Below are 20,426 nucleotides of genomic sequence, written 5' to 3' on the forward strand. Positions count from 1 at the left end.
TAGTAAATTTAGTAACCTTTCGAGAACCAAAACCGAGTTGCGGACAGCATCCTTACAGTAATGTAACATGTCCATGTTCATTTATGAGTCTGTCTGCACGAACGTGTGTGTTTGTGTGTGTTTGTTTGTGTGTGTGTGTGTGTGTGTGTGTGTGTGTGTGTGTGTGTGTGTGTGTGTGTGTGTGTGTGTGTGTGTGTGTGTGTGTGTGTGTGTGTGTGTGTGTGTGTGTGTGTGATTGTTTGTGTGTGTCTGTGTGTGTGTGTGTGTGTGTCTCTGTGTGTGTGTGTGTGTGCGTGCGTGCCGTGTTGTATTCACTGTACCATCACATACCTCATAAACGCTCGCTAAGCTGAGTCTTACCCAATGGACCCCCTTCTGGCAGACCTCAGGATTTCACAACAGGCGGTGGCTGCCAGGCAGGCAGGCAGGCAGGCAGGCAGGCAGGCAGGCAGCAGCAGCAGTGGGCTTTGGGAAGCCGTCCCATTCGCCGCCGCAACACAGCACGGCCCGGAGGGACACAGATTTCTCATATCTCAGCGCAATCACACAACCCCTCAATTTAGAGGCCTCGTGCTCTTTATCTGACGACGAAATCCCTGGCCCACTTCCCCCCATCGACTCCCTGGCTGCATCTGCGTGCATGGACAGTGTTGGAAGGCACGTTCTTTAATTTAGCGATCATAAACGTCCGATTTGATCACCCCCAGCCGCCCCCCCCCCCCCCCCCCCTTCCCCTTCCCCTTCCCATTTCGTATTGGAACTGGAGTCTCTGCCATGGCCATGTTCTACGAGTACTGGTTGGGCCCAGCGGTCCGGGTTGAAGCCAGGGGCCTGTAAAGAGGCCTTGATGAATCAGCAGGGAAAAAGACAGAGAGGGAGCCTTTTGCTCTCCCCGTTCCCAGCCCTTCTGATGTGAAATAATGGGCCCGGACCCCTCTGGAGCCCCAGCACAAGAAGTCCTCAGCGTAACCTCCAACACAAGTCCGGCAAAACCCAGCGTGCGACTCCAAGCTAATTCACGCAGTCGTCACCAGAACCTTCTCGGAGAGAGAGGCTTTTCCCACGCCCCTCCGAGATGATTGCCCCTGAACCAAAAGGCTGGGCTGCCTGTGACTTGGGTTGGGGTTGGGGGGCTGGGACTGTGGTTTTTTAAAAGAGGAGGACAAGGGATGAGCTTTGCCAGGCCATGTTTGTTGTTCTTTGCTTCTGCCTCCTCGAGTGGAGCAGCATTATGGGCTATTTTAGCGAGGAGGCATCCAGGAGTTCTGGCCGTCTTCCCGAGCTCTCCCCCCAGCGCCAGTTCGGTCAGGCTCGCTTCAGTAAGGTTGATGCTGGGTTTTTTGGAGATCCACAACTGATTGTGTGGTTTCAGAGCGTTGAGAGGTCTCTCGGTACCTCTGTCTGGTCTGGCTGGCTGCAGGGATTGCTGCCGTGGGTTTTGAGGCTTATTGTTTATTCGGTTATTCATAGATCCAGGACTGATGCTAAGCCAATTTGTACAATTTTGAGGATTTGGTCACTGACTTCAGGCGGCAAAACCAGAGAAGTGATTAGAGGCCTGAGGGTGTTTGCTTTGTGCAGCCGTCTCTTGTTCTTCTGTCTGTTCTAATTCACTGTGCGTTAGATTCAGAACCGTCTGGGTTATTTCAAAACCTTGGACTGATTCAGGTGATCCCTCAACCCCTAAATGATTTGAGACCATATATGAGACACAGCAGAATCTAAAACGGATTTCAGGACATAAAAGCATCATTGACAGTGTGGTTAGTTTGTGTTGCCAACAACTTCTTTCCTTCCAGCTTCCCCAGCTGAGTGATTTGGAGATCCAGGACTGATTGTGTGATTTTGAAAGCCGGCATTCAGCGATAAAGCTTTGGAGTGGTTTTATTTAATTGCCATGTTGAAGTATTCTGTACTCTGTGTTCCAGAGGCAAAACCATAAGAGTGGGGTTGCCAGTGTGACCACCAAGGTATCCTACCAAATCCTAGTTGTCAGATGCGATTACAAAATCTTGGACAGAGTCAGTTATTCTTACACCAGACTTATAAGCCAATGCTGACGATTTATTCACGTTTTCAAGAGGCAGTTGGATGAGTTCAGTAAGTGTTGTTGAGTGTTTTGATTTTACTAGGAACTCTATCCTGTTTGCGCCAATTTGTGGTTTTGATATCCATGAATCTTAATCAAATGAATAAACAGCACAGCTTGCAACATATCTAATTCTTTGGAGCTGATGCTGACTGTACTGCTGAAAATAAACGTGTTGTAGATGCGCTCTGTCAAGTTCGAGTCAATGAGAGGAATGCAGCTCTCATTCTAACCAGCCTAATGTTGCTGGCCAAACAGAAGCAGAGCAGGGCGGGTCTTGGCAAGACCATCTGGTTGAGTTTCGATGTAAAGATAGCGGAGAGAGTGGAGCAAATGACGACAGTTATTAACCTATTATCATATTTGGTGAAAATTGTGGTGGATGGGCAAGTTTGCTCCAAGTTGATCTTTTGAATGACTTTCATTAAAAAAGTCTAACATTTAGTTTGTAACACAAGAGAATCACAAACGTTTGGCTGAAGGTAGCCTACGGGATTACTTTATGGTTGTCAATTATATTGGGAAATATAGAGTGGGCCAACCAAAATGGATGAAAGAAACATTTGTCTTTGTTACACCGTAACTTAAAGACTTTTATCTTAACGGAAAACGCACAAATGACTGTGTAGATCACCTATATTGAGGTATAGCCTACAGGAGTTCAAAGTTTCGACGAGCCCTTTGGAAATGTAGGAAAATTCTCGACACAATGCAAAAACTTCTTAGCAAACAAACAATTGTTGCTCAATGTTCTGTTCTGATGTTGTGTTATGACACCAGGCAGCTACTTTACTGTATATGTTCCATCAGCCACATCAACGAAGTTTAAATGTTTCGTACCAAAAATGAGATCTTCCCAAAAAAATTCAGGCTGCATGAGCGGAGAAAGGGATAGAGAGTGTGACGAGTGCAGGAGGACTGAATTTATTTATTTATTTTTTTATTTTATTAGTGTTCAGAATTTCACATACAGTACATCTATTCCAATTTTCCATATTCTATGACAAACAATAAACGTATTCTCTTACTTATCCAGTTATATAAGAAAACCTGTTAAAACATACAATTGAAAAAACAAAACAATACCTAAGTAACAAAATTATAAATGAAACAGGGATAAATCTTCTTCAATAAAGTAATGAAATACAGTCAGGCCATTTATCTGTGACATCGTTGCACCACTTTTGCCAGTGCTCAAGGAATATTTCCATTTTTTGGTTAACATGAGCTGTAATCTTAACCTGACTTTCGCCAGATCCTGTAGTTCGCTGTCTGCTTCACACAAGGATCTGGGACTTCTCCATAGGAGATGTATTTATGAAGGCGGGTCCTTGTAAAACATCCTCTCATGTGATTCGATAAACCACTTGCCTGTTATCTTGAATGACGTGCTAGGCTTCTTCAAGCTCTTGCCAAACCCGGTCGGAAGAAGAGTAAAAACATCCTTGCCACCAATAAATGTGTTCAAAACTATTCTCTGTTAATCTTTTAAAGAATGAATACTCGATAGATTCGACAAAACGGTTGAAATAGCAGAATCAATGTCAGCACAAGACTCCTCGCTGCGTGCCGCCATTGTTATTTGAATCAAACACTCGCTTCGGCGCTCCTGATTGGTTGCTCATTTTTTGATCACTGGCAGGGGTTTGGATTGCCCTCGCGTCCAGACCCTTGTGTGGAGCTCAGCGAAACGCCTCTGGTGGAGCATGGCGGAACTACAAGGGTCTGGCGAGAGTCAGGCTACTGTAATCTGCTCCATTCTGTAGATTTCTGTAACAACGTCTCTCCATGAAGTAATTGTTGGACACTCTGGTAGTAGCCATTTTCTAGTAATAGTCTTTTTGCTGGCCACCAGCATTGCATTCATCAACCGTTTGTCCCCTTTCAGCCAACCTTGAGGTATATTTCCAAGATACCGAATCTTAAAGTCCAAAGGAATGTCCTCACGAAAGATGTCCTGTAAGGCATTGTGTATGTCCTTCCCAAAGTTTTTAATGCTGGGAGGACTGAATCATTTTAAATAACATTCACTGTGCTTTCTGTACACGTTTCTTCTTCAATAGCACCATGGCTGTATTTGTTCATTCAGAGCTAATGATAGTCAGTCAGCCTTTTTGTAAAGAAATAGCTTACATTTGAACAAGTGGCCACGTTAAAAGGTAGCCCAAAACAGGTCAGACCAAATGCCTAAGATATAGCCTATATATAGGCCTTTATCAACAATCTTGAGAAGGAACCAACCAAACCTAAAATAAATAGCCTAGTAAAATAAGGCGACTGGCTATATCATTATCCCCCAGTAGCTAGGCTAAACTTCTTCCATGAGTTGAACTTTGGTCATAAAGCAGCTATCCACAGACTCCAACCACATTGGAGTGACAGTTCCTTAAAGAACTAGGCTAAAGCAATACTAGGCCTATACGATTTCTATAGTAGCCTAAATTGTAACATAATAATGTAATACAATTATTCTAAACAATTTCCATAGTTCTAACAAAAAAAAGCCGGCTCCGGATTTTTTCTTTTTTTTTTTTACTTTAACCCTGCGAAAGACAGCCGATCTCATTCTCGAGGCTGATGCGGACTGTACATTTTTGTGTGCGTGAGTGCAGCCCTGGTCCTGGTCCTGGTCCTCCTGTGGTGTGCTGTGGCGGTCTGCATTGGAGCTCCTGCTCCAGCTCCTGCTCCAGCTCCAGCTACTCCTGCTGCTGCTGCTGCTGCTTCTGCTCCCCGGCCCTGACTGCGGTCTGCAGCAGTAACTGTAGACAGATGTGTGAGCCCAGAGTGTTTTCCTGTGTGTGTTGGGCCCGGGCCAGGCGCTAATTTGCCTCCAAACCCCCCCCCACCCCACCCTTCACCTCACCCCCCCACCCCCACTCCACCCCCACCTCTGCTTGTCGTTGCAGTGCTCAACCAGCTGGAGGAGCTGCTGAGCGACATGAAGGCGGACGTGACGCGGCTGCCCGCCACCCTGTCGCGCGTGCCCCCCATCGCCGCCCGACTGCAGATGTCCGAGAGGAGTATCCTCAGCCGGCTGGCCAACAAGGGCACAGAGACGCACACGCCGCCGGTAAACACACGCACACATGTGTGCTCACTCACACACACACACACACACGCCAGTACACCAGAGTTGTTGTTGTTGTTGTTAGTTAGTTATTTCAGGAAAGTACTGGAATATTTGTAAGTATAAGATACATAATAAGTGTTGTATCTAATCAGGCCCAAAACTAAGCAATTATGCACTGCGCCTATTGAATTCAATTCAATAGGTGCGCTGCATAATACATTCAATGGATTCCATAGCCATAGGATACCAAAGATCTTGATGCATGTATTCAAAAACGTACCGTTATGGTTCACCATCATGTGCAGGTTATTGCATGTTCTGTGGTAATGTAGTGATATAGATCAGCCATTCTCCTACATGCACATGCACTGTATGTAGGAGGAGACAGTAGGAGTAGTCAGTCACACCTGCAGAAGATGATCAAGATTATTAAACTATCAGTCCCTTGGAAGCTGCCCCTCTCTCTCTCTCTCTCCCTCTCTCTCTCTCACTCACACACACATACACACACTTTCTCTCTCTCTCTCTCTCTCTCTCACACACACACACATACACACACTTTCTCTCTCTTTCTCTCTCTCTCTCTCACACACACACACACACACACACACACACACACACACACACATAGGGCAATCTAAAAAAGGCACACAGTCGCAGTGCTGATAAATGTAGAATCATCCATGCAGACACAAACAACAGACCTGCCAACAAAAGCTGGCTAACACACACACACACACACACACACACACACACGCACGCACACACACACAAACACACAGATCTGCCAACCCTCCCACAGACACACTTGCCAACAAGGGCACAGAGATACTTATAAGGCCTGAGTGTGCAAACACATGCAGCAAAGACTAATGAAGTGTGCGTCCTTGCACACTGAGGACTTGATCCCATTCATCTTATGCAGAAACGGTTCGCCTTAGACTTCAGATAGTTTTTAACTTTTATTTACAACACGAGGAGAGCTTGACTTGGAATTGGGACAGATTTTTTTTCTAACCACAGGGAGTTCCATCACTGTCTCATCAGTGTTTCACTTAGTTAAATATTTGTCCAGAGACTAAAAGTAAAAGCAAAAGTATCTTGCAGCATGTATTTATGCTCCAGCTTGCTGAGTAGGGCTGATATGATTCATGCAGCACATAAGTGAAAAGCGACAATCTTCCCTAAACTTGAGCATTTTCAACATCTCCTTATAAACATAGCCATGCAGTCCTCCCTCTGCTTTTTGTAGTAATCTAAATTTAGTGCTAAAGACCAACTGCAGACCAACTTTGCCCTGGTTCCCTCCTCCTCCAGCCGATCCCGCCGGGACCGTACGCCACCCCACAGAACTACGGTGCCCCCTTCACTCCGGCTCCACCAGGGGGCATGGCCCTGGCAGGGGCCAACTACACCCAGATGCCCCCGGGGTCCTTCATATCAGGTCAGTTCCCATGGTCTGCTCTTTGCCCAGGAGGCTCTCCTAAAAAATGCTGATGAATGTCTCACTAGAACTCTGCAGTTGTTGCTGCAGAGTTTGTCCGTAGTGGTGATTGAGAGGGGACAGAAATCTCCCCCAAACACCCAACAACCCCCCCCCCCCCCCCCAACCATCACCACCACCACCACCACCACCGCTATCCCATATTTCTATGTAGAATCTATCAGAGTATGTTATGCTATTTCTTTTTTTTTTTTTTTTTTCTGAACCACAGGGGGGGTTTGAGTGATTTGATTTTAGCACTTGATGAAAGAAGTTATTATTTCAGTGCTCCTATTCAGGTCAAATTCTGCCATTGCAAAGTACAGCTCATTTAGTGTCTGTGAGTATTTTGGGGTGTCTGCTTATTTTGGATGTGAAGATGGCATTTGGAATTGTTGCCAAAACGAAATGGGGGAAAAAAAAATAAAAAATCTGATAGGTCTGGAAAGCAAAAATGAACTATTCCCCTTCTGCAAACCATCATGCTGAAGCTTTAAAATGTTTGATAAACAGGGGTATGTTCAGAAAATATTAGGCGAGGTTGTATTTCTCTGCCGTTATCTCACCACATCTCTGCACCACATTAGCCGTCCATCTGCTGTGAGCTCACGCGCACGATGGTGGAAATCAGATGGGATGGGAAGGCAACGTGCGCGTGCAGATGGTGACATATCAGGCATCGCTCATGCCGGTTAGCCATCGAGCGCCACTTAACTGTCAGAGAAATACAGTCCTACTTACTTAACCTTACTTGAAATGCTCATTTGTTTTCACCTAAATGATTTGAGAGTTTGTCGTCGTCCTGCATTTCAAGAACGTATTGAGTGGGTTCACAAGAACTTTTATTCATTTTCGCACTCACTAAATTGTCAGTTCCACAGTTTACTGGCGAGATTTTGACTTCTATTTGCTCTTGTGTTTGTGGTTCTCATGACGGGGGAGCAGTCCTACCCCTACGGGTTTCACTGGTGAAGGCAAATCAAGCCATGCTTGCACAGGAACACAGGGAACATTCTGGTCTTAAAGAACGGTCAGGGTTTAGGTAAGGTTAGAATTTGGGTTTGGTCAAGCATTTGGTGACTCACAGTTTTGAGCATTTTTGGGGGTTTCTGAATTCAAGGCATGCACACACCATGGCAGAATTATAGGTTGGCCACTGGGCAGCAGCTGGGGCTGGATGCAGTAAAACGGAGACTGTCCACTCCTCCACGCCGTTGACACTTATTGCTTTGGATGTTTCACGACACATCTTGAAAAATCACAGAAAAGGACTCAAGGCTACTCACGTTACGGCCCTCCAGAGTATCAGAGGGAATTGTTGACGTTTGTTGACTGTCTTAGAAGCCAGGTTGTGTCCTCGCTTGATCTTAAGTACTCAATGCTGAAGTATATCAAGAACACGGTCTACTTCTCTTATATTGGTGAATGTGGTCTGAGAACGTGCTTGGTGTTGGGTTGTTATTAGTGGTTGGGTTAAAAGTGGGTGTCAGCATGCACTGGCATGGAACGCGCATGGGATTATTGACTCTCGAGCAGAGGCCGATGACTGAAATGGGATGCAGGTTTCTGGTGATGGGAAGAGCGGCGGTTCGTGCATTACCATTGGAAAGCAGCAGGGAGCAGCCCAGGGACGAGCTGACGAAGCAAGCTCCTGGAGAGCAAGGGAGAGTCTGCCCGGTGTCATATCACAACATCAGAACAGAAGCCATGCATGCATGCATCAGCACAAAGGTGTAACAGTTCAGAATCCGCGTCAGGAGAAGTCCTAACACATTTCCCGTTCACCCATGCAAAGAACTTGGCTTGCAATCAAGAAATGTCAACACTTCAGTCAAGCATTGTTCCAGTGCGCTAACTTCCACATGTTGACGTTAAACAATAGGGGACTTTGTTTGATTCTATGATAGATGTCTGCATCAAACATGTTTGTTGACATGTCCCCCCCTAAGGTAGCTCAGCTCAGCTCAGCTGTATGTTGTTACACGGACAGCCGAACATTTGAGGACATCTGGTGAAAATTTCCAAACATCATCATCTGACATAAATACCTCCTCATGATTATTCCAGGTGTGCATGTGGCTTCACGGGAGAATCTAATTCGGGGGGCCGCACCGACAAAACAATATGTGCCGAGCGTCTGCATAGCTTTGCCCACGGCTGGTGTTTCATGTCCAGCAGAAAGTGGCATTTGAACCAGACTCGATGGCTTATACCCCCGTGAACTTGCGAGAACAATGATTATTTTGTTATGCTGGAGGACCTTGGCGACGAGACAGGCTCGCCGGGCCTGATGTTTATTCAATCAGGCCCGGCGAATTCAGACAGCAGGCATGCTTTTCCACCATCGCTTGCTTTTAATGAAAATATGCAGATTATTCTCCCGATGCTCTCTCGCCGGAGCGAGCGAGTGGAGCTAGCGAGGGAGGGAGAGCGCTGCCTTGGACGAGATGTGGAACCGTGGCGGCGTTGAAACCCTTATTGTTCTTATTAAGTGTCGAGTGAGATCATAATTCCATTCTAATTAAAACGAAATACCCCCAGTGGAGGACTGGCTGGGTCGCCAGGTTGTGGCAGGCCAGACCAGGCCAAGCCAGGGGCGGGCTGAGAGGCTGGGGGGGGCTCGGGGGGCTGGGGGGGGGCGGAGGGGATGGAGCCAGGGAGCTGGGTGGCGCTTTCAAAAAAAAAAAGTTATTTATTTCTCTTTGTTTTGGTGAGAGATGTCAGTGCGTTTAGTGAAACACATACAGTATTCTCACACAACATTTACGTCTGTCTCTGTGTGTGTGTGTGTGTGTTGACTTGAGGGAGTGTTTTTTTTTCCTGGGGGGGGGTGTTCTGTGAGTGACAAAAGTTCACCTCAGTACATTGGTGGGGTGAAAAAAAAACTGGTGTTTGTAGGTTGTGTGTATGCCGCACTGTCTGCATTGGGATTTGAAGTGTGTTGATGTATGTAATCACCACATGCTGAGAAAGACGAAGTTGCTTCTTTCGTGAGGATTGAGTTTCACCCCCCCCCCCCACACCCCCCTCTTCTCTTTCTCTTTCGACTGAAAAAGGGGAAAAAAGGCAGTTACGTTGATGCTCGCCTTGCCAAGCTTCAGCGTAGCAGAGCTCAGACCTCTTTTTTTCATTCCTTTACTTTTTTCCCTTCCTTTTCGCTCCTCGCAGACTTTTTCCCCCCTCTTAACGTTACTTCGGGAGATATTTTTATAAAGAGTGAGCGAGAGACAGAGAGAGAGAGAGAGTGAAAAAAAAAATTACTACAGCCGTCTAAAATTCTGGAGGCTCTGGGGCCTTTCTCTCTCTCTCTCTCCCCCCTTTCTCTCTCTCTCTCTCTCTCCCCTCTCTCTCTCTCTCTCTCTCTCTCTCCTCTCCCTCTCTCCCTCTGCCGGGGGCCCCTGGGGGCCGGTGCTAAACCCCTGACTCCTGCCGCTCGCGAAAATAGCCTCTCGGCCCGACTGGCCCCCTGGCCCGCCGAAGCTGAGGGCTTGATTGAGCTGTGGAGTTGGGGGGGGGGGGGGGGGGGTTAAATGTGTGTGCGTGGGGGGGGGGGCAAGGGGGGGCGGTTGTACGCAGTGAACTCCGACTGGCTAAAAATATGTGGCGCACGGGGAGCTTCGGTCTGGCCAGAGGTCTGGCCACGGCGGCCCCGTCTTAGACAGCGAGAGAAGGAGGGGGGGTGGGGGGGGGGGTGGCAGAGAGGACGCCAGAAGGACAGACAAAACAAGAGATTAATAGAAAATGAAAGGCCTTAAAGAGAAGTAGAGGGCGGAGAGAGAGAAGGAGGAGGGGAGGGGAGGGGGGGTGGGGTTAGTAGGAGTGTTGCGTGAACTCCAACTCCTCTCCCACTCACAGACTGTAAATAAAATGCGAGTGCAGTCAGGAGACCATTCCAGTGTGTTGCTCTTTCTCTTTGTGACGTTTCTACTATGGCCAGGCTTCTTGTGGTCTGCACATGCAACAAGCAGCAGATGCAGGAACATAACAGTGTCCGCAGTCCACTTGGAACCTGGTGGAATGTGCATTTTATTGTCCTTATTCTCACTCTGTACAGTGTGTGGTATCCCTCTGAACTTGAGCTGACACCCATGATGTCCCTGTCAACTGTGAAATGGAAAACAATCAAAACAAACAACAAACAAATGTCAACAACATTCAAACCGGCAGAACTACGAACGGGAGTGGAGCACCTTCAGATACCCTTATCATTTACCTTTTTAAACCCTTCTCACATATACTCACCTTGCGTCTGATTGCTACCTGGTGTTGCTCTGTTTCCCCTCGGCACCAAATGTCTCTATGAGCCGGTTGACATTGAAAATACTGACACACAACCACCTCATCAAAACTCCAGCTGGCCCGGCTTCTGTTCCTTGGACCCCCGTTACGCCGTTACTCTATCTGTCCTTGGGGTCCACCTCGCACGGACACATCTGTCTTGAGGGGCCCCAGCTTCAACACCACAGCTCACTCTCCTAGGCCCCAGCCTCAGTGTGTGTTTTTAGACCACCATGTTCCTGCTCTGAGCCCAACTCCCACTCCTCCCCACCCCCCTCCTCCTTCCAAGCTACTGCACTACAACTCCCAGGTCGCACCTCTCCTGCTCCTACTGCCTCTGCTGCTATGTGCTGCTGCTGCTGCTGCTGCTGCTGCTGCTGTGCCTGCCCTCTCCCTCCCCTCTGCAGTGTCTACAGTCTGCCACCTTTGTGCCCCCCACAGACGCCGGCTCCTGCCTGAAGACCAAGGAGCACGACGTGGCGCAGCGGCAGCGCGTGGTGGACCTGTGGAAGGACGGCAAGTCGGAGGGCTCCATCGGGCAGGAGCTGCGCATGCCCAAGTCCACCGTGCACAGCATCATCGTCAAGTACCGCGTGAGCAACACGGTGGAGAACCTGCCGCGCAACGGCCGGCCCAAGAAGCCCTGAGACGCGGAACCCCCCCCCCCGAAGAACGAAAGGAACCGGGGGACAGGAGGAGGGGAGAGGGTTGTTGGGGGGGGAGAGAGAGAGAGAGGGGACGATGCAAGATGGGATGGAGCGGAACCAAGAGGAACGTTAACACTTTCGTGTAAAGAGAGAGGGGAGAACACGGGAGAACGGGAGCGGGGCACCACATAATGCTTCCACAGACAGAGAGGGGAGGGATGGAGGGGGGGAGAGAGGGAGGGAGGGAAAGAAGAAAAAATGAGAAAGGAAAGGGGGCCAGGAACAAAATTCAGAGGAAAAAAGGCACATGGAGAATGAGACATGGAGGGAGGGGGGGAAGGGGGGAGGCCGAGTGGGGTAGTGTTGGTGAAGGGGAAGAGGTTGAAAATATTTTAGCAGATAGAAAGAAAGAGAGGGAGGCAAGGAGAAAGGGAACAAGGAGGCCCTTTTTCTGACTTGAAGGAGAGAGAGAGAAATGAGAGAAAAAACACCTCTGGTGCTGCCAATGCAGAAGTGATAAAGTCATCAAGGGTAATGTGAACAGGCAGAGAGAGTGCATGAAAAGAGGAGGATTAGAGGTGAGGAGAGAAAGAAGAGGAGGAGAGAGAGAGAGAGAGAGAGAGGAGTGTAAGGGAGGGAGAAGCTGACCAAATGAAGGAATTACTCTGCTGACCCTGTTTGGGGGGAAAAAAACAGAAAAGAGAGAGAAGAGAGGGGAGGTATTTGGACTTGTCAGAGGCAGGAGGCAGATGGTAAATTCTCCAGCTCCGTTCTCTCTTCCTCTCCTCTCACCACTCCAGGAAATCCTCTCCTGCTCTCCTTCTTTCCTCCTGAAAATCCTCCCCCCAGCCCTTTACAGCCATTCGTATCAAGCTTGGAGAGAGATGCCCCCCCACCCCCCCCTCCACACACACACACACACACACACACACACACACACACACTGCACTCCCCTCTTCACGTACTGTACACTCATCTGAATTAGCATTTTTTCAGCACTGTTTGCCTCTCTTCACTGATGCTTGCTAAAGCCTCTTAACTCCAGTCAGTCTACAACCTCCCCACCACACAAACACACACACACACACACACACTACACACCACCACCACCACCACACCATGTTCTGCTCTGCTCTGCTCTCTCTTGGTGAACTGGAGGGCTCCACTGAGGTTGCTGTCATGTCACATTCCTGGACTCTCCACCTTGGACTGCGCTCATACAGTGCTGCGCAGCGCTTGGAGCCACAACTGTCAGAACCGCCAGCACAGAAGTGTCAAACCTTGGAGCCATTTTTTATTTTTTTTGTTCGCTCCCCCTCTCTTTCGCCACTTCGTTCTATAAACATCAAAGAGGAAGGAAAAGCGAAACGTGGGAACTCGTAAACAACGCTGTCCCTGGCGACGACACCCCCCCCCCCCAGACCAATCAAACGCAACTATACACTTGGAGATGCACCAATGATAAACTTCCATTCACCTCATGTCTTTCTGCACGGCGCTCGGACAACACGCCAGTAAACCTCTGCGGTGGAGGGGGACAAGTGACCAGGCCTCGGGCTCTTGCACAAGCCCACATGTGGTTGTAGCTTTTCTTTTGTTGCACCAGAGAGACTTGAGACAGAAAAACGAGTGAAGACTGTGTGTGAGCACATGTGAAGTGAATTATGTGTGGACACATAAATCAGTGTTTTTTTGTTTGGGGGGGGGGCGGGGGGAGTCTGTGAATGAGTGAATTACAGAGTTTGAAAGGTCAAAGGTGAGCTGCGGTGAGAAGGTAAAATATGCAAGTTGAGTGCCAAGTTGACTTGTTCAAAGGGAAAAAGGAGCAAAAAGCCTGACTTGAATGAATGGATCAGGATATTGACAGAATGAATAATGTGGGTGACTTGATTGTGTTTGGTGAAAGACTGTGTGCCGGTGGGTGCATGAATCGGGGAGAGGAAAACAAAAGCACCTTTGGCCTGAAAGTAAAAACCGTTTTGAGCGCCTGCTCTGTCTGCCTGGAAAGGAGCTGTGAATGGCCTAACCTGTCAGACCAGCTTCCTTCAACCAATCGCTGCACAGATCAGATGACTTTGATACTGTGGGAAAATACTGTACGGGTGCACACCGAGACACACAAGACACGCACATGTGCGCACATACACACACACACACACACACACACACACACACACACACACACATACACAGACACACACACACACACACACACATACTGTACACAGACACACAAATTTTCCTGCACAAACAGATATGCAGATGTGCATGCACACACACAGACATGCATGATTGCATGAGCACATAAATAAACACACACACACACACACACACACACACACACACACACACACACACACACACACACACACACATACACATAAACATAAAGGCACCAACACACACACACTCACACACACTCACACCTACTCTGGTTAAGCACATAAACACTCTCCTACACAAACAATAACCACTTTGAGTGTTCTTGTGTGTTTTGCAAAGATGCATGAAGAGACACACATGCACACGTACACACACACGCACACACACACGCACACACACAAAAGGAGCATGCAAGGTCTCGAGAGCGGCGGGAGATGAAGCACGGACGAGAGGGGAGTGCCTCCGCGCCGGTGCCCGTCAGTGTGCAGCCGTGTGTGATAATCTGGTAGTGCGTGGGAGGCTGAGCTCGGCGCGGCTCGGTTAGGGCCTGTTTTCTCCGCCGCGGGGGTCACTAATTTGTTGCGTAACAGCGGTGGCTGTTTAGATAGGCACCGGTCGGAAAGCACACCACTGCCAGAGTGCAGCGCAGCAACACGCTACACTCCACACTCCACACTCCTCTTACACCCTCGCGCCGTTTGTTTTGTTTTCTTTCTTCTGCTTTTTCTTTCTTTCTTCCTTTCTTTTTTTTTGAGTGCCTGCCCAGTGCACAGGTAGGAGAGCCAAAGCGCTGGAGCACGCCGAAGAGATGAAATGGTGGTGGAGGGATTCTTGGACTCCTCCGTGGCTCTTTGAGATAGGGCCGCTGCCTCTCTCTCTTATTTCTTTCTCCCTCTCTCTCTCTCTCTCTCTCTCTGTCTGTCTATCTCTCGCTCTGTTGTCCCTGTGCGGTCGTTTGGGCTGCTCGCGCTGCTCATTTTGTGACTAAGCAGGATCCCTCTCTGCATCACGGCGGCCTCTTTTGGCAGACTCTCAACAATTCCCCCCCACTCTCCCCCCCAACACATACACACACAGCCTCTCTCTCTCTCTCCGTCTCTTTCTCTCTCTCTCCCCCACATACACAGACACACAGAGAAACACACACACACACACACACACACACACAATCACATTCTCCCCCTCCAGCACTTGGCTCTGAAACGCTCCCTGGTGCCCCTCGCACTGTATGGAACGCACCACTATGTCTGCTAGACTGACTCACTGAGCACTACGAATGAATCTGCACTATGTGTCTGATTCATCAAAGCAGACCAAAGAAAGACTGTAGAATAGAATAGAATAGAATATAGAACAGATCTAGAGTAGATCTAGAATGAAATAGATTACAATTATGCAGTAACAGAGAAGCTCAAGGTTTTTATGCAGTATTGAGAATGTTGTTTTTAAGTATTCCACTCATACCTCATCTTGGCAAGTCTCTGGAACGTTCTACCCTGTCTCCTTTTGAGTGATCTGGTTGGTGGCACGATGCTTGGTGCAGCAGGAGTTAAGCGATTGCTGTAGTCTTCCTTGCTTAACTGGTCCTGTGTTTCAAATGACACCAAAAGGTTTCATGGCACTGATATTGAAGTTTTGACATGTTGATTGCTGTTATGAGTTGTCCTTCTCATTACTTGACACTATTTAATCTGCCAGAGTGTTCGACCTCAACCCTTACAGACATTTCAGGTTTCTGGTGAACAGTTGCCGCAAATTTGCGGCAAGGTGATATTCATATGCAGATTAAGTTTCAAACACCTGTGGTTAGGTTTGTCACCAGAAGTGCACTGGAAGTTTGCCATTATTTGCTTCATGTGGTGGCAAATCACTGAAGAACGCATTTACCAATAGTGGTAAACATGTCATTGTTGCCAGAACTTTGCAGGAAATTCGCCTCTAGCATCCCAACATTAATTTTTGTAAGGGAATATCTTATGAGCTACCCTCAAAATGTCATAGTGAACGAACACACTAAACAAATCAGAGCTTTCTGAAGAGTTTGATAAGCTAAATCAGATGTACTGATTGGGGTTGCAGAACTCAAAGGGAAACATCCCAATCAAATCATACGCACCTGATAAGGACTGTGTGCTGATACTCAAGTTAAGGGCCATTCACACTAGGAACGATAACTATAACCATTAATTTAACCATAGCAATAAAAACGACCACACTGACCAACGATAAAAAAAAGTTTGTCTTTGTGTTGATGAGTGTGATGGCTAAAATTGGATGGATTCTTTTATCGTTCTCAAAATCGTTCTGAAAGCGATCCCCAACTATGTTGTTCTTCATGCAGTTATAGTTTATGTGTGGATGTTGTCATTCACAGTAACTAGAGCAATCATTTTTTGCCGGCATCGTTATCGCTCTCGGTGTGAACGGCCCTTTAGACTGTGGTCTCCATTGCTGAGTAGGAGCATAGACCCGAAGGGAAGGTTATGGAGTCAATGCACCATTATTCCACCAAAACCAAATCTTAATATGACTCCAGTTAGTGGGAAGAAGATACTGGGCTTACTGGGTCAGTAAGTAAGTCATTCCAAAGGTTGTTTTTTGTGTAGCTAATAAACTGAAGCTTTACCCTAAGCAACACAATTGCTATGCAGTCTACATGACCATAAGAAAAAGAGTGTACAGTATGTGCACACTCACTGATTGTTGATACAATCTGCATCCATGTGATCCTTAAGTTGTCCTGCCTACTTTGGTCAATGTAAAACCAAACTGGGGTTATTCTTGGCATTATTTTGTATTAATATGTATGAATACTATGATGATATGCAGTATTATGGTACAATGATATGAATGTACAGTATAAGCTCCTTCATTAAAACAATGTTTTCAGTTGATTTTTGGTGGAGAAAGTTTTTTTGGTTTGTGCTGTGCTAACATGTCCTGTTGTGTCAGCTGACGTTATCTCTTTATTTCTAACTGCTGGAAATGGATAGAGAGACGCAGGGCCAAGGCACGGAGAAAGAGACTAAAGAAACAGATGAGGGACGACAGGAGAGAGAGAGCGAAGCTGAAAAAGCAAAAGAAAAGAAAGAAAGAAAAGAAAAAGAAAGAGCGACGAGACCGCAGAGAGAGCGAACTCAGAGAGAAGGGCAGGAAAAAAAGAGATACGGCCGAAAGAGAGAAGGGCAGGAAAGAGAAGTCAAAAAGAGAGAAAACGGAGAGGAGGAAGAAATACAGAGAGAACAGAGGAGAGAAAGAAGACGTGACATCAGGTACGTGTAATTGCGGGGTGCGACTGGAGACTCCTCAGTGTGGGCTCACCATGTTGAAGACCAATCAGGAGACTAGACCAGCAGCACACAGGCCTCAGCAGCCGTAAATTGTGTCTATGCTTCGCCAGGTCAAATGAGTACAAAGGAGAAACAGTTAAACGGACGTATAACGTGCCTTGTATTTCATGCACTTAACTGTGTGTGTGTGTGTGTGTGTGTGTGTGTGTGTGTGTGTGTGTGTGTGTGTGTGTGTGTGTGTGTGTGTGTGTGTGTGTGTGTGTGCGTGTGTGTGTGTTACTGTTCCACATCAGCAGTTATAGGAAGCATGTATATAAAATGTGTGTGTGTGTGTGTGTGTGTGTGTTCACAGTGCTTAATGGGCCTCCCATGTCGGTGAAGAAGGAGCAGCGTGAGGCCGAGCTGATGATGGTCCAGCGTGGGAGGGAGCAGCGGAGCGGAGAGGTCATCTGCATCGACGACTGAGTCTGACTGAAGTCCCTTATGTAGACCTCAAACACACACACACTCACACACACACGCTTACTCACACACACTTACTCACACACACTTACTCACACGCTCCCACAGCTGGGTCACGCTCCCATTCTAAGAACGTCTTGCCCCCGGAATGCTCTTGCATTGACTAGAGACCCACACACGCACACACACACACACACACACACACTCATAACACAAACACGTGCACACATCTGCACACACACACATACACACATGCATACATATTAATGAGAAACTACAGTCCAAGTCCCAAATCCACAAACATCTGCTCTTATAATCTACGATCTCCCCAGTCTTGCCCTTGCATTGCACAAACGAACTTGCAAACATACACACACACACAAACACACACATTTACAGACACAAAAACATACACACACACAAACACACACACATACACACTCCAAATGTGCACACATTCTTGTGGTCCATACTATCGCAATCTCTTCTCCTCTGCTCTCTACATGTTGCACTCTATCTGCCTCAAAGCAACTGATCTCTCTATCCCAGAAACAGTTTGCGCGCACACACACACACACACACCCAAACTCACACACGCCCCGCCACAAACACTCCCCGCCACAAGATGCAAACAAAAACATAACCCTCGCGTTGCTATCTTGCCAGTGACCGCAACATGAAGCTGCATGACTGTATGTGAAAAAAAAGAGAAAAAAAAAAAATTTTGCCTCCATTGACCACCATTTGTGTTCCCTACAGGCATGCTCCACTAGCAGACTCCCGCCACGCAGTCACCATATCCACTTTAACACATTACAAATCACATTAATGTCAAGTAGTGCTTACGTTTATCGCAAAAACAAAAAAAAGATTGTCGACTGTGTCGATCTCCAGACCAAGGCATAGGTGTACCCTTCTGCCAATGCACTCCAGAGCCGAACAGACTTTGATGGGCACGCTCCCACTCAAAGCATGAGTGAATGGGGTAAAGTTAGGCACACCGTCGATGGGTGAACAGGCTTCATATACAAATCAGTGGTCAGCTCGCGCGGGCAACGCCATTAACGGGGTCGCAGCACTACGCCTAGCCATTTTCGTAGATGCACCATACCGCTATGTCATGGATTCTTTTGTCCAAGAGTTCTTCCTTACATTCCTTCCTGGAATGTAACGTGTATCAATCATTTTATGGCGAGATCTACCTTGTGTCGTTAACGGTTTGTTAAACCCCTCCGTACACAGAATGATGGCGTATGTACAACGGCCTTAAGTATTTCCGTCGATCGGTGCAATCGGAGATTGAAAGATTAGCTGTTAGCAGCGTAGCCACAGAATGGTCCTCCCTGTGTGAGGGGGGGTCGCTGGAGTCTGGCCTGTGGGCCTGGGGTGTTTCTAAAGAGTTGTTTATGAAAGGCCTTATAACTGTACAAGTAGGCAACAAGGCAGTTTTCTCCCAGAGAATGTTTTGTTCGTTTTAGAGTGGCGAGCTATTTCAAAGCTATCCTTTTACTTGCCCACCACGCCACCCCCCCGGCCCCAAAACAACCCCCCCCCCCCCCCCTCTCTTGACCTCTCCTCTGAACACACGACATCCTTTATGGCCCCCTATCTCCTCCTCCCTCTCTCTCTCTCTTGTTTATTTTTCCAAGTTTCTAATCCTCCTTTTTACAAGACTCTGTGATATCCTTTGCATATTTAAACTTGGTTCAATGTGTTCTCGTGTGTTTAATTCTTGTTATTACGACTGCGGTTCATATTATTATTGTTGCCGTTGCTGTCAACATTGTCCTTGCTGTTGCAATTATGAAGCTTTTACCAAATTAAAAGAAGAGAAAAAAAAAATCAAGAAAAATTGAGATCATTTAAACATTTCTGTGCTAGTTTGCGTTCCATCGTGTTTCTCTACATCGAGCATCATATAGCCGACATCGGACGAGGAGGTTGAAGGAACTTCGGAATTAAAGATAATAATACAAACGTCTTTTTCTTGCTTAAACTCTCTACAGACAGGCCTTGCTAATAATCCAGACTTCTAGTCTAAACCCTGGAGACGTGACAAGAGTGTAACGGAAATAACGCTATTCTCCAAAATCAGCAAGCTGAAAAAAAAAAAGTCAAACTCGTTTCTCTGGAAAAGGCCTCTGAGGCAAAGTTTTTTGTTTTTTTTGCTGTCTTTTGTTTCTCTCCTCACTCTCCGTTTCACTCCAAATGTCCTGCACATGTACACACTGACATGCTGTACGCGCCTTAATCAATGCAGAGTTCAGTAAGTGCGAAGAGCTCGAGTTAACCAGGAGTACTCCTTACATGCTTGCTGTTGTAGTCTACGATTAGCTAGGCCTCAACTTGTACTGACTTCAGATTATTAGAATAGTAGAAAGAGTTAATTTATTTCCCCTACAAGCAACCCCCCACCCCCCAGCCCCTGGCAAAGTATCCCTTTCAAATGAAGACTTTCAAATGAGTATTATGGCAAGTGATATATTTGTCATTCAGTGTTTCGCAACCCCCTTATCATAACTGAAAGGCTTTGTCAAAATACGCACTTTTCCCCTTTCCTCTCTGTCTCTCTCTCTCTCTCTCTCTCGCCCTTCTCTCACTTTCATTTGTCATTTTTTTCAGAGATTGTCTTTGTTCTGTTTTTTGCCTTTTTGTTTTTCATTTGTTTCTTGGTATCCGTCACTGTGTAAGAGTTGTGGAACCGAACAATCAGTGACAGTGTTGTTTAGTCCTTTCGGGCACCTTGCGGAACATGTCAATAATGCATCTCTCTTTTATTTTGTTCTTGTTTTGTTTGTAATAAAATAAAGTTAAAAAAAAAATCTAAAATGAAAAAGGTGTGTTGTGTCGTCATGTAAGACGTAGGCAAGGCAAGTGGAGAAAGCCAGCGTGGCAAAAGCCTGGCCATCGGCTGCCAAAGGTCATTAGATAACATGGGAAGAAT

At 47.0% G+C, this 20,426-nt stretch overlaps 1 protein-coding gene across 3 annotated transcripts in view; it reads left to right on the forward strand.

The window, feature by feature from the left end:
• chd3 (chromodomain helicase DNA binding protein 3) overlaps positions 1 to 20,298 on the forward strand; it is a 63,090-nt gene extending 42,792 nt beyond the window's left edge. For all 3 annotated transcript variants that reach the window (XM_062516226.1, XM_062516228.1, XM_062516227.1), the window contains exons 38-40: positions 4,996 to 5,159; positions 6,477 to 6,603; positions 17,373 to 20,298. In XM_062516226.1, the coding sequence (XP_062372210.1) occupies positions 4,996 to 5,159; positions 6,477 to 6,603; positions 17,373 to 17,485 (404 nt within the window). In that variant the 3' untranslated portion in view covers positions 17,486 to 20,298. The remainder of the gene's footprint in view (positions 1 to 4,995; positions 5,160 to 6,476; positions 6,604 to 17,372) is intronic.
• Positions 20,299 to 20,426: the final 128 nt, after the last annotated feature.

This window comes from Sardina pilchardus, chromosome 16 (genome assembly GCF_963854185.1).
Source record: "Sardina pilchardus chromosome 16, fSarPil1.1, whole genome shotgun sequence".
Taxonomy (NCBI): Eukaryota; Metazoa; Chordata; class Actinopteri; order Clupeiformes; family Clupeidae; genus Sardina; species Sardina pilchardus.